Source organism: Colletotrichum fioriniae (genome assembly GCF_027942845.1).
Source record: "Colletotrichum fioriniae strain IMI 355084 chromosome Unknown scaffold_7, whole genome shotgun sequence".
In the NCBI taxonomy this organism is placed as follows: Eukaryota; Fungi; Ascomycota; class Sordariomycetes; order Glomerellales; family Glomerellaceae; genus Colletotrichum; species Colletotrichum fioriniae.
The window spans coordinates 2,527,507-2,540,075 of NW_027076843.1; the positions used below are offsets into that span (position 1 = coordinate 2,527,507).

General features: G+C 52.4%; 1 protein-coding gene across 1 annotated transcript; it reads right to left on the bottom strand.

The window, feature by feature from the left end:
* Positions 1-9,733: 9,733 nt before the first annotated feature.
* Positions 9,734-11,374, bottom strand: N0V96_006817 (uncharacterized protein; the record flags this gene model as incomplete). The annotated part of the gene is given in 2 exon segments (XM_065757833.1): positions 9,734-11,355; positions 11,368-11,374. The coding sequence occupies 2 exon segments, from the start codon at positions 11,372-11,374 to the stop codon at positions 9,734-9,736; spliced, it is 1,629 nt and encodes a 542-aa protein (XP_065613750.1).
* Positions 11,375-12,569: the final 1,195 nt, after the last annotated feature.

Below are 12,569 nucleotides of genomic sequence, written 5' to 3' on the forward strand. Positions count from 1 at the left end.
ATACTGTTCCTCTAGACAATGCTAAATGGACGCACGGGTACAGTACACCGCGCCTACTGGTCTTGAACTCTCAAAAGTAACAAAAGTGCAATTTCAGACTCCTCTTGGAACTGCTGACATGATGGTAAAGGGAGCTGAGGCAATCTGCCAGTCTGTTCAAAGTTCAGACACCTCAATATCTTTACGGATATTGCATAGCTAAACATCCGATCTGCCGCGTTTTGATGAACCCCCGGAAGATTTAACCAACCGGGCTCCATCCCCGATGACAAAAAGCCCGCCCGGCCCCCATGTACACTTCGTCCAGAACCCCGTCTAGCAAGGTAGCCACCGTCTTGCCGAAAGCAGAAAGTGACATTCAAAGTCCTTTCAGAAGAAAGGGAGGGGAAACGGCGGAGTTCATGCAAGGGTGTGCGTCTGGCAAAAAGGGTCTCTTCATCCCGCACCCATGATTTTTTTTTTCTAAATTCGATTCGATCCCGAATGAACCAGCCCCTTCTATCCGTACGAATACCACGTCCTATCCGTACAGATTTGATGTCCGCCACGCTTGGCTCTGATAGGCCTGGATAATAGTGATGTTCATGCCTATATGAAATTACCGCTTGACGTTGCGACGCCACTCGCCGCCGAACGGAGTAATATATCGTCAGCTTTATCGCTCTATATACAATGCCGCGGGGGCAAGAAATGATCAAGTGGTTGACTCTACATGAGATCGTCTGCGATTGATCACAAAATTGAAATCGGGGAAAATTCAATGCAAGCAAGCTCCCCCGTCGTCGTTTGTTCCCACACTTGGAGTTCTGAGACGGACGGCACACACTCTCACACACACACCGGTTCGGCAGTTGCGAATAGTGTGGCGTTTGGCATTTCGAACCACCTAAAAGGTACGTTGGCAAACATACAAATGCTGCCCGCGATGGCGACGAAGATGGCGACGGGCGCTGGGGGACGTGGTGATATTGGGCAGAAGTAAGATGCATGACGATAACTCATCGCCAGCCATTTCAACCGGGGGGGCTTCCAAGGATGGGTGAGATGCGAGCAGTGATTGGCGATTGAGAGCTGGGTGATCCCGCTTCGGCTGCGATAATTCGGATGGAAGCTCAAGACGAGCTCGAGACGTGAATGAGCACGGCGAGGTCAAATGTGGGCAGACATGCATTCAGCAAATATCTTGCCTTCTATTTTCGTTTTTTTGTTTGTTTTTCATGTCGTCCCGTGTAGTCCCCCTCCCCCCCCCTCGTATGACCTCATCTTCACCTACAACGGAAACCTTCTAGAAAGTTGCGCAAGGTATGTTTCTGCTCCCCTCATCCGCCGGATGTCAACCCGAGGGGACTTGCCTACCTCTGGAAGTCTAGGCCTGGAAGGATAGATGGCAATGAAATCATTGTCGCCGGGTCATCGGACGAGCAGGAGCCCCTCACATCATTTTGTCTGCAGGTTGAACGAATTCATTACCAAAGCTACTTATGTAGAGTGCGGTTCATGTGGGCTACGGGACGACCAGTCCGGCTTAGCACAACCCTTGGCCGCCCACTCCCTTTCCCCCGTCCGCCTCTGCCGCCGCAAGCCGACTCGATCCCCCACGGCGCCCCATCCGCTTGACCATGCTTCGGGGCTCGCACATCTGTCTACTTTACGCTACCTTGAAGGTTTACGTACACGTTGTCTTTGGGTTAAGGTTGCGGTAAAGTCCGGCGGCTGCCGAGCCAAGATATCGAAGAGGGTTGAACAAGAGAAACACCAAGCAGTATTGAGGAAACAGAGACTAAGGGGGATAAAGCTAACAAACATGGAGAGACAGATGTGTCGTGTGGGATGCCGACCCTTCTCCTCTGCCACATTTGGGGGGACTTTGACTGGTTCAGGCTACATCTTCTCGGAAATAAGAACATATGGCGTAGGAAGAGCTGGTTTAATCCCGGAGACGTGTGGCGTGTGAGGGTTGTCGGATGCTGGTTGCAATCAAACAGGGTTACACAACTTTCGACGGATAGGTATTTGTGGCTGATGGCAAGGCTTGATGGCATCGATCTAGGGGCTGAGGTACCTAACCATCCGCCATCCACCCTGTCATTGACGCAAATGCAGAATGCAGATTTGGCCCCCGTTCCGCTCGTTGAGAGAGAGCAGTCAGCATGAACATAGGCTAGTGAGTACACTATGGGTGTAGCCTTCGTATGGCATATACTTTGATGCCCGTAATACTAATACAACCAAGATGTCACAGGGCGGGCTTTGGTGGTCGCCCGCCCGCCCTTACCTGGCTTTCAAATGTCTCAACTCGCCAGTTCCGACTTGAGATTAAGGGCATGCGTGGCTTGATAATCTGGAGTACCTAGAGAACCAATTAATGCTTGTTCCCAGGAAACCCCATTGCTTGGCTTTCACGGGTTTCCCCAGCGTGCCAGGGAAGTACACGTGTGATTCAGGGTGCGTTGTGTTATACAATCGGAACCGTTGCCCTGTCCAACCATCCAGAATCTTCATGTAGGTAAAGTTCTGCGGGCATCCGTACGGCATGCCCGGTTGGGGGCTCTGATGTTTGACGAGGGAGTTGTTGGCCGTTGTGTCGTGCTACCTTACGCAACACGCTCTGGGAGGCTTACAGTTGCAGCCGTTCCGGTTGCGAAAAGGAGTAAAAGGCGTGGCGGCCGATCCGTTGCGACGATGCGGGATACATAAGAGGGGAATGATGAGAGAGAGACATCGTGACAGGCCCAAGGAATTCGGGTTTTCTTCTTTCTCCCTTGATCCCCCTCGCCCCCTTGAACGTGGTTGGTTGCCAGGTTGCTAAGGGCCTGCAAGGTTGGGGGTTATCAACTGGCTTCTCTCGCCAAGGCATAGTCTCAGACATTCGAACAATCAAACATTGAGACCGTTTCTCACGATTCTTCCGTCTCCGGCGATGGCTCGGTTCCACCTGATTCAAGATAGATTGTTGCGGTTGGTTTGCCTGACTCCGGACGTCGATCATGGTGTCTCAAGATGACGACGGCATCTGGTGTCGTGGAATCCGTCCACAACCATTCGAATATTGGATCAACCTTGGCTTGTACGGAGTTATGAGTAAAGCATCCAACAGTCGGCTGGTGATCAAACAATCCTTTCAAGACTCTGACCACGTATCATCCACCACAGTCAACCGCAGACTCCATAATGAGCTGTGATGTGACTGAACTCATCACTATTGAAAGTCAGCTGCATCCGAATTCGGCCTGGCTGAGTGCACGTGCGGATCCGGGGATCCTTTAATTGTGTTCTCCAAGGCAATAGCGTAGGCTCTGCCGACCGTTTGCAACGAGGCTTGCCACTGTCGGACGGTCACGCTTTCGAGGCATCCGTCTACACATATTCGACATATTAGCTATACCACAGCCAGAAACGAGCTGAACTAACTGCGATGCCAAAGGTGTTATGCGGCAACGGCACGAAGAAGCTTGACGGGCCACAGAAGGCGGCTAAATCAGTGGCTCACCTTATAGATGGTCGTTATGGCCGCCCACCTAGTCTTGGCAGCGTGAGCTGAAGCCAATTATCCACCTCGAAGCGAAGAAGGGTCGATCACGATCGCTGACACCGGCGCTGACCTGATGCTGATGGCCTGACGCTCGGGTCGAGGAAGCGAAGCGAAGCGCTACAGAAACTTATTATTGCAGTCTTCTTGCTCCCCTTCCACGCGTTCCCCAGGCTTCCATGCATGTGCCAGCCTCCATGTCGATGCGGATGGCCTTGTTAGACTGCGTCGGCCCAATTTCCAGAACATTTCTCCCGCTGCTTCGCGACAGGGATGTGTGCCGCGCCGTTGAAATGAAAGAAAACGTCAACGAACTTTTTGAGCGCTATCCGAACGAGTACGGACGTAGACGAATGGTCAAACTTCTTTTTCCGCAAAAAGGATGGGGCCGGCCCCTCCTCTCCTTCTCTTTCTCTTCGCAAACAGCCATATTGTCTCGCGGCATGTGCCCGTACGATGTGTCCGTAGATTGATTGTAATGAGGGAATTAGCTGGGGATACCTATGTTGCGTGAACGGTGGTCGGGCTGCGTGGCATAAGGGTCTTTGTGGCCCAGTCCAACGGCGATTCCGTTGCTGGGGCCTCCATGTTCGTGAAGAGTCACCAGCTGTCTGCACTTTGGGCTTTTCTGCCCCCTCATCATTTTCTTACACTTTTGCTCGTGCATGGGGAGTAAATGCGGATCAGGGCATGACGAGTGACTTTTCAGATCAAATAAAATTTCCAGAATTTTGCGTGTATCAACTCCGTGTCGCATGATTGGAAAGACATCATGTCAATCGATAGCTATTAACTGCTACCAAGCTCTTCCCCGGGATGATCAGCGAACACTGTTTAGAGGGGCTAGAGCCTGGAGGTGCCGTGGCTATCCCGAGAGCGGGCCAAAGCCCCAAGGTTGACGGATGGAATAAATCTAGAACGAAGAAGGTTAGGGAGGGCCCGGAGAGGTGGTGTTGGACGATGACACGGATCACCGGAGGTAACGCGGGAAAGATGTTGGTGAGTGAGCAGCAAGCGAAATGCTCATGCAGAATGAAAACATATGCAAAAACCCAACTATTGGAATGCGAATAGTTGAGGCTTGTTTTTGTACATCTCGGATAAAAGGGGGGGGGGGGTTGAGGTGGAAAATTAACAAAGGGTCGCGTTAAGTCTCAAGAGATGCTGAGGTATGTCGTCATATGTACTCGTAAAAAGAAGGGATGTGCGGCGAAGCTTCCTGCGAAAATTCTATGCACGCAGGCGGCAGGTGGCAGCGATGCACACCTATGTACTCCGTACGGATACAGGCTACCGCTATACTTCGCTAGGTATCTACCTACCTACCCCAGCACTCGTGGCTACCTTACCTCATCCTCGGTGCCCTCCACTGCCCTTTCCATGAAGAACCGGATACCTTGGGAAAGAGCGCTACCAGTATCCGTTCCTGCCTATCCATCTTGCCTTACCTTTGCGTGTCTTCTCTCGGTCTTTAATGCTTCAACTCATCCAAGAGCACCCTATCTGTACTTGCCCAAGGTACTTACTTTTGTGAGCTCTTGGGTAAAAACCGGTGGAGAAGTCCTAACGGTATGGAGTACCTTATTCTGGGAAGTTAGGAAGGGTACGTGGCTTGCGTGGTTCTCAAGACTACCCGCGCCGTCCGCGTTCTAATTACGAAGCAAATCCTCTTTTGCAAACAGCAGACTCCAGAGACATCTCCATCCAACAACTGCCCACGCACCACGCCACCAATCCATAGCAATCTGCAGCCAAATTCTATCTAGGTATTCCTCGCGTCCTCGACCCAAGAGGCATTCGTTGTCGCGCAAGCGCCCTGTCGACCTACCGTCCGCCTAACCTTGCCCTCAGGCTGAGAAGATGAAAACAGGCCCAGGCTATCTGCACGTCTGATTGTTCCCTGCCAATAGACCCGAAACGGCATGAACGTGGAAGCTTTGCGGAAGAGGGAGAAGCCTTTGTGGCTTCTGGAAGCCTTCCCCTTCCGTCCTAGCAACTTTCCAATCTCCGTTGATGTTGATGGCTGGTCCCAACTGGCAGCCATCAATTGGATCCCGATCCTTCTTCCGCACCAAAATTTCCGTGCGTGGGAGCGCCAACAAACGCACGCGGCACCTCATGCTTCCTGGCGGGCACCAGGGTGGAACCACAGGAACTTTCTTCTACTTGGTCGGCGGCTGCGGGTGGAACGCAGCACTGAAGTCCGACACTGACGCGCTCACGGCGACGCAGTGGCAGCACCCAACGAACGACGTCCGACATGGGTTATCTTGTTCAAACTTGCTGGAGCCCCAGAAGACCACGGAGACCTAGGCCAGGCTACAACCTCCAAGTCACGTATGGATACGGAGCACATTCTCCTAATCCTGGATGCTTGTACGGAGACACGAAGGCGGCTGGAGCAGTCAGCCAATCGAACCCGTGCCGGGAACTTGATTGAATGAAGAGAGGACAAGGCATGCTTGATGGAATCTTCTTTGTCACTTACAACACCGCAACCACGAAACCATCTGATCTCGGACCATGCCGGCCACATGCACCTGGGTCCTTCTCCCTGGGGTTTAGCCACCTGAAGCATGGAACAAGACATTCTGTGTCCATACCTTAGGTATGTGAGGATCCCTAGAGAGTCAGCCCAATTCTACGCTCCAGCAGCGTGTCGCATTGCGGTGTACAGATACAACAGCTGAATGGCCCACGGTACGATGCAGGGACCCAACGAGGGAAAAAAATCTCCGTAGCGCCGACGGCGTCGCCGGGACCCCGAATCGCACCGCAAAGACGGTCTCTACGAATACTTGTCGTGCCTATCCCACCCACACACTCCCGAACCTGACATCCGTTCCAACCAAGACGCCCGGCCTCAACTGCCCCAATTCCCCAGCCTTAGCAGCTTCGTTGAACGGTGGGAAGACCGAAGGTGCCCTTGATGCGCTCTTGCCTTCGCACCCAATGCGATTCAGACTCCTACCGGAGGACGACGGGAGGCTACATACCCAGGCGAACCCGGCCGGCCAACCCAACAAATAGGTTACCGTCTCCGAGTCGCGCCGCGCCGCCGATTCAAGTATCGCAATGGCGTTAAGCGCTACACGGTCAGCATCCGTTGTTGGGAGGAAACCCGATGGCTCCCAAACCCTCGGGTGCAATACCTAGCCTCGGATGCAATCTCAACATCCATTTCCCCCCCGTCCTTGACATTTTAGGTTCAGTTTGTTGATATTCGGACTTGCTAGGTCACCATCGGTCTAGATGTCTTGGTCTCGTTTTACTCAAGCAGTGTTTTCTGTGGATCTCGACTGACTCTTGACACTCTTCCTCCGAATCACTACGGATACAAATTTGCCTACGATCTCATGGCCGCATTGACATCAAATCTAGAAACACCCGCCCGGCCACGAGTCTCCTAATCTCCACAACTAGCGTAAGGTCGGATGGACATCTGGACTCCGTACAGGGACTGGATCTTGGGTATCTGAGCAGTCTTCGGCTGCCTCCTTCTGCCGTCGTCCGGAGCTGTCGCTTGTTGAGGATCCAAACACCGTAAACGACCTCATCGATAGAAAGTGCGATCTCATGGCCAAACTGTGGATGCCGGTACTTCTTTCTCGCTACCTGAAATCACTAGGCAGCTCTCTGACTACTTTCTAAACTTGCTTGTTCCGCGCAACATGCCCCAATTCCGCTTTTGAGGCAGGCTGCCACCTGCACAGAGGGACATGACTCTTGACGACCCGCTCGTGTTCCATGTCCAAGTACAGGCTACAGACACGCAGAGTACGAACGTACGGATACTGGACCCTTGCTCTCGTGCGCGAGCTTGTACTGTCAACGATCGGCAGGAACTTTAAGTCGATCTCCCTATCCCCAAGCTCCGCCGCCCGTTCCTGATGCCGCGGAAGAGAAAGACAGGATGAGAATACAGATACTCGGATTCCATGTTACTCGGACACATGAAGTAGACACACGCATGTGAAGCGAGAAATTTTTCTTGGCATTTGATCGCTGATTTTGCCAACAGCCGTTCTACCTGCTGGTCACTTGAGTTTTTCCGCCGCCAATTTCAGTCTCATTGCTTTATTTTGGCGGACCTTCAGGCGGGCAGAATATATTGCCAGAAAGCGCAAAAGGCGAACCCCGAGTTCCAATTTTTCTTGCCATCAAAGATTTGACAGATGGAGTCTATGCGCGCAAAACGGCGCGGGGTTTACCTGTCTCGCAAGAAGAAACGCGTACTACCCAAGTACACAGATTTCTCAACGAACCCCCTTTCTCACGAAACCTCGGTGATTTTCGCCACTCGGAAGCGCCATTCGCTCGACAATGCAGCTGCCTGAGTCGTTGGACCCCTTCAATGGCCCTTTTGAGTCTACGCGAGGAGCAAAGCGGAAGGGAGATGGGGCTGGCTGAGAAGAGAAACCGTGCCCACCTCTACCCGCCCGCTTGCCCCCCTTGGCAACCATCTCAGCTTGTGTCAAATCGACGGGACAGCTCAAAACCCCTGGCTCGATCGTGGGAGCTGGACCCTAGCGTTTTACGGAGTCGTGGGAGTTTGGTGGTGGCGTTGGTTATTTTCTCACCCTTCTCCCTCTTTTCCCTCAGCGACAATTTTTTCGGTGTCAATGCTGTCAGCCCGCCTGTTGGCCTCACACGGCTCACTCCAGAACTCTCGGTAGCGTGGAACACACATCCGTTTGACCGCCGGGAACACCTTTGCCTCTTCCAAGAAAGAAAAAATAAAGGGGAAAAAAAAGGAGAAGAGAGTCCGCCATGTCCCCAACGACAACGCATCCAAGGGGGGAAAGCTCCCCTAGTCCCCATACTGGTGGCTTCTCTGGGAGAATCTCGTCCGCACTTCCAGTCTTTGCATCCCCGCTACACTACGTGCTTGAATGTATGTTGTTACGTTAATGTTTTGTAAAGATGCAGCCTACGCTGCTCTTAACATGTGAGCTTGCGGCGGCGGACGGCGATGGGGCCCATCAAGCGAGGGGGGCAAACAGAAAGAAGAGTAGACTTGGGATATGGTATGCCCCAACCATGAGTCCATGACACTTTGGATCAGAGAAAGCCAAGGAAACCAGGCATCCCACAAGTCCGGCGCGGAAGGGATCCTCGCCGGCGTCCCGCACCTGAAACTCGAATTTGTTCAACTTTTGACTCGGTCTGCCTGCCGCTGGGGGTTGCCTCCATCGGAAACCGGTCCCCCGCAGGCTTGGGAGCAAACATCTTGCTTGGCCCTTGATCAGTCATAGAATTGGATTTTCTTGCCGCAGTGCCCTAGCGTGATTCGATGTCGGCAAGGAACCGGCAAGAGACCGGCAAGTAGGAGGAGAAGGGGATCCTTAGCTTGATGATGTCGTGTATCCATCCGTACGGTCTCTACAGGTTGTTGTTGTACGCGGCCGGCACCGAACCCGAGCCATTGGGGTGGCAGTCACGTTGACAAGACTAGAAATTATTCAGGCAGGCAGGCAGGCAGGTAGGTAGGTAAATAGGTAGGTACACAGTAAGCGTGTGGTCTTGCGTGGTCCCATGGAGTGGGACTGCATCCAACCAGCTGTCACAATATCCATTCCATCGCCTTCGACAACGCACAGTTGCCTGGATCCGATCTTGGACATCCATGTGATCACTGAAGTTTTGGTTGAGGCATAGTCCAGCCGGCTGTGCTCCTTCGGCCAAGTCAAGTGGACGGAGGCTTATACATGTCGTGAATGCGGTTGAGCTCGTTACTGGGCGCCTGCGAAGGGATTCACAAAGTTCTACTGACAGAGCAATATCGGTTTGGTCTTTTCCTCATGATCAGGTCTTGTTCAAACTTGAAACGGGTGCTCTTTCCATCTATCTTTCCGAGATGTCTGGCACAAACGGTAGTGTTCCCACATACATTCAAACAAACACTTGTACAAAGAACTCCAACAAGCCTACCCATCGGGCTTTTCTGTGGTATCCATCCGAAACTCCTGATATCTTTCGACAACGCCTAGCCACCCGAGAACCACACATCCCTCTCACGAATAAAAATAGTAATGCCAATAGAGAAGTAGCCCATCTGGAATGTCCGACCAAAATCTGATGTCCATCCTTCCATCATCCTGCTTCGTCTTTGCTCAACAGCATGATTCTTCGATGGCCCTATTGTCCGTAGGGGCTTCGGTTCCATCAAAGGTACTGCAAGCTTGGAAGGTATATATTGGTGTTTTAGAGATCGGCGAGGTCGAATTCGCCGCTAAAGCCTTTATTGAGAAGCATACCGGCAATTCTCAGGCGTTGTTCTGGCAAATCCTCGCCAGTGTAGGCGTCGATAGCATTGAGGCCAAGTGCAAGACACATTCCGTTGGTGATCGTAAAGACACCACAGTCGTATCCGTTGGTCTGGATAGGAGCCTCATGAACGACAACCTTCCATTCGCTAGCCTTGTAGTCGCCGCCCAGGAAGGCCTGGACCCAGTTCAAGGCTCTAGTAGTATGCGTGGATGAGCCCGCAGGGTTGAAGGAATCCATATGCGATACGGTTCGCTTTTTGGGTCGGATGACGAGCAATGTCCAATGGTTGTTCTTACAGATCGGCATGAGAATCGTCTCCAGGTTGAGAAAGTTGTTCTTGTTGATTCCGTAACGGCGAAGTGCTCGTTCAGTGTTTTGAACACCATTCTCCTCCAGTCTCTTGTAGAAAAACGAGCCCATGGCGACACATACTCGGTTCGGTGCCTTCACATCCACGGCGCCTGCAGCCACATTGACGTATCGATCGAGCCATTGCAATGCGCCATTGACAATTTCGTCGTTGAGCCACACAGTTGGTGGGACTACCATGGCGAAGTCATGCTTCTTGAGGGGAACACTTTCAGCCGTCGTCGCGAGTGTCAGCGAGGGATTGGCTTGCATCGTGGCTTGCACCTTCTCAACCCATTCAGCCGGTAATGAGGTGACTAAAGGTCTTTGAGGAGCGCGAAGTCCACCCGTCTTCAATAGTCTCTCCTCCTTCGCTTGTCTAGCTTTCTTTTCCTCTTCTTCTCTTCGGCGTGCCTCGTCGACATCAAGCAATAGCTGCAGGGCGAGAGAGAGATCTTCAAGCTCCTCTTCTTTGTCGTCCGAGATGGTCAGACCTGCCAGGGTCGGGGGTGTAAGTGGGCTGGATGGGCAGGATGACAGGGTCTGCGGTTCGTCCTTGGCGAAGAATCCCTTAGCTTCAAGGCCATTCAAGGATTTGTGAAGATGCTCCAGCAATTGGGGCTGACAGCGAGCCGCGACTTCCTCGCTATCACTCTCTTCTGATACATCGTCAGATTTTGGAGCGACGCCTGAGTACCGATTCGGCATCGAATTGTTAGGGCCGTCTGACGAGCCGTCAACCTGAGAATCGCTCAGAGGGCTGGCATCAACAACGTGTCGTCCTAAAGGTGATCCGGAAACGGTAGGAGAGCCGAAAATTCGGCTAAGGAAGCCCCTTGATTTCGCCGGTGAAGGGGTAGATTGCTTGGTGGAGGGTGAGAATTGCACTCTTTTAAGACCTCTTGACTTCTGGAGTCGCTTCAGCGAAGCAGGTGAATGGTTGTCTCTTTTGAGGACAGAAATGGGGCTTGGTTTACAGACCAAGTCGTCAGGTACAACGCCTGAGGGCGCGTTCTTGTACCCAGCTCTGCGTTGGGATGCGATGTCGGCCAATTGGTCTCTGACAAACGTGTACGCTTCCGTAGTTCTTGCAGGAGGGTAGTAACTGCCTGGTTTTGTGATTTCCTGGGCGGGCGGGATCTGTCGTTGATCTGGGGCCTTGATGGAAGGTTCCGCCTCATCCGAAACTTCGATGTTGGTTTGGATTTCTGGAAAGCTACCGGGCATTGCTATGTCGATCCTCGAGATCGGGTCCTCAGATACTTCAATGCCGAAGCTTTCACGCCCTCGGAAAAATTTTATGACCTTGCCAACCAAGCCAGCCCGTTGAACGAATCCAGGCATTGGCTTTCGACTAGCCAGAGCGGCTAAGTCAGCACTGAGTCCTTTGATAATGCGGCGTGAGACGCCAGCCTCAACCAGCACAGGATTGCATTCGTCAGGAAAATGCTCGAACAGGCGCTGAGCCACGGTAATGGCAAAGTTTTCATCGGGGCTGAAAGTATAGTCCATGACCGACTGGGGGACCTTGAAGTTCGTCTTCAGACCCGTCAAGAACGTGTGAGAGTAGACACTCTCAACTATCCAAGCAGTTTGCCGGAAAGTATCAAGGTATGGACCGAAGACGTAAATTTGCTGCTCCTGGGTTTGGTCGTCCAGTCGAGTGACAGGGGACCCTTCCCTGGATTGCGATCGCCTCTTTTCGATTCGGTGGCAGATACTCCTCAAGGTGCGGACAAGAGGGGCTATGTGGTGCCAGTAAGCAATTCGTGTCGATTCATCTACCCATATGAGGTTGGTTTTGGATGATTCCGTATTTGGAGTGAAACTCTCATCGGCAAAATCATCGACAACCTCCAACTTGATGCGCTTTGTACCAGTGTTGCCACTCTGCTGACCACGGGAGAGCCGTTCTACAGCGATAAGGTTATGATTGCGGGGGTACACTGTGACTGAATTAGCACGGGTTCGTGATTGTCTTTCTGAGGAAAGCTAACCATAGCCAACAATGCTGTTGGAGACTTTTGTGACCGTGCCACGGACTGATGTCATGATATTGGTGAGCCAGTTCGTATAAGCTCGAGGTCTCTTTCACAAATGATTAGCATCAGCCCTGATGTAAGATTACCAAACAACGTACGTCTTCTTCGTTTGAGTCCAAAACGGCAGCACCTCGAGCGTTCGCGAGCGGCTCCTGCAGAGGCTCTCTCCCATCCGTCGCATTCGCCAGGATGAGGTCGAACTCTGAGTCCTCAGCTGGTCGCTTTCGTGTCGGGGTCGTGGTAGGTGAGCCTTGGTCCAGAGCCCGTGATTCGTGTTCTATAAGTTGAACTGTGATCGTCTTCTGGCGCGACCCCCGAACAAAGATTCTTCTAGTTGCTGAACCGTCGTTCACTTCTATGAGTGTCGGTTCGTTAGGAGG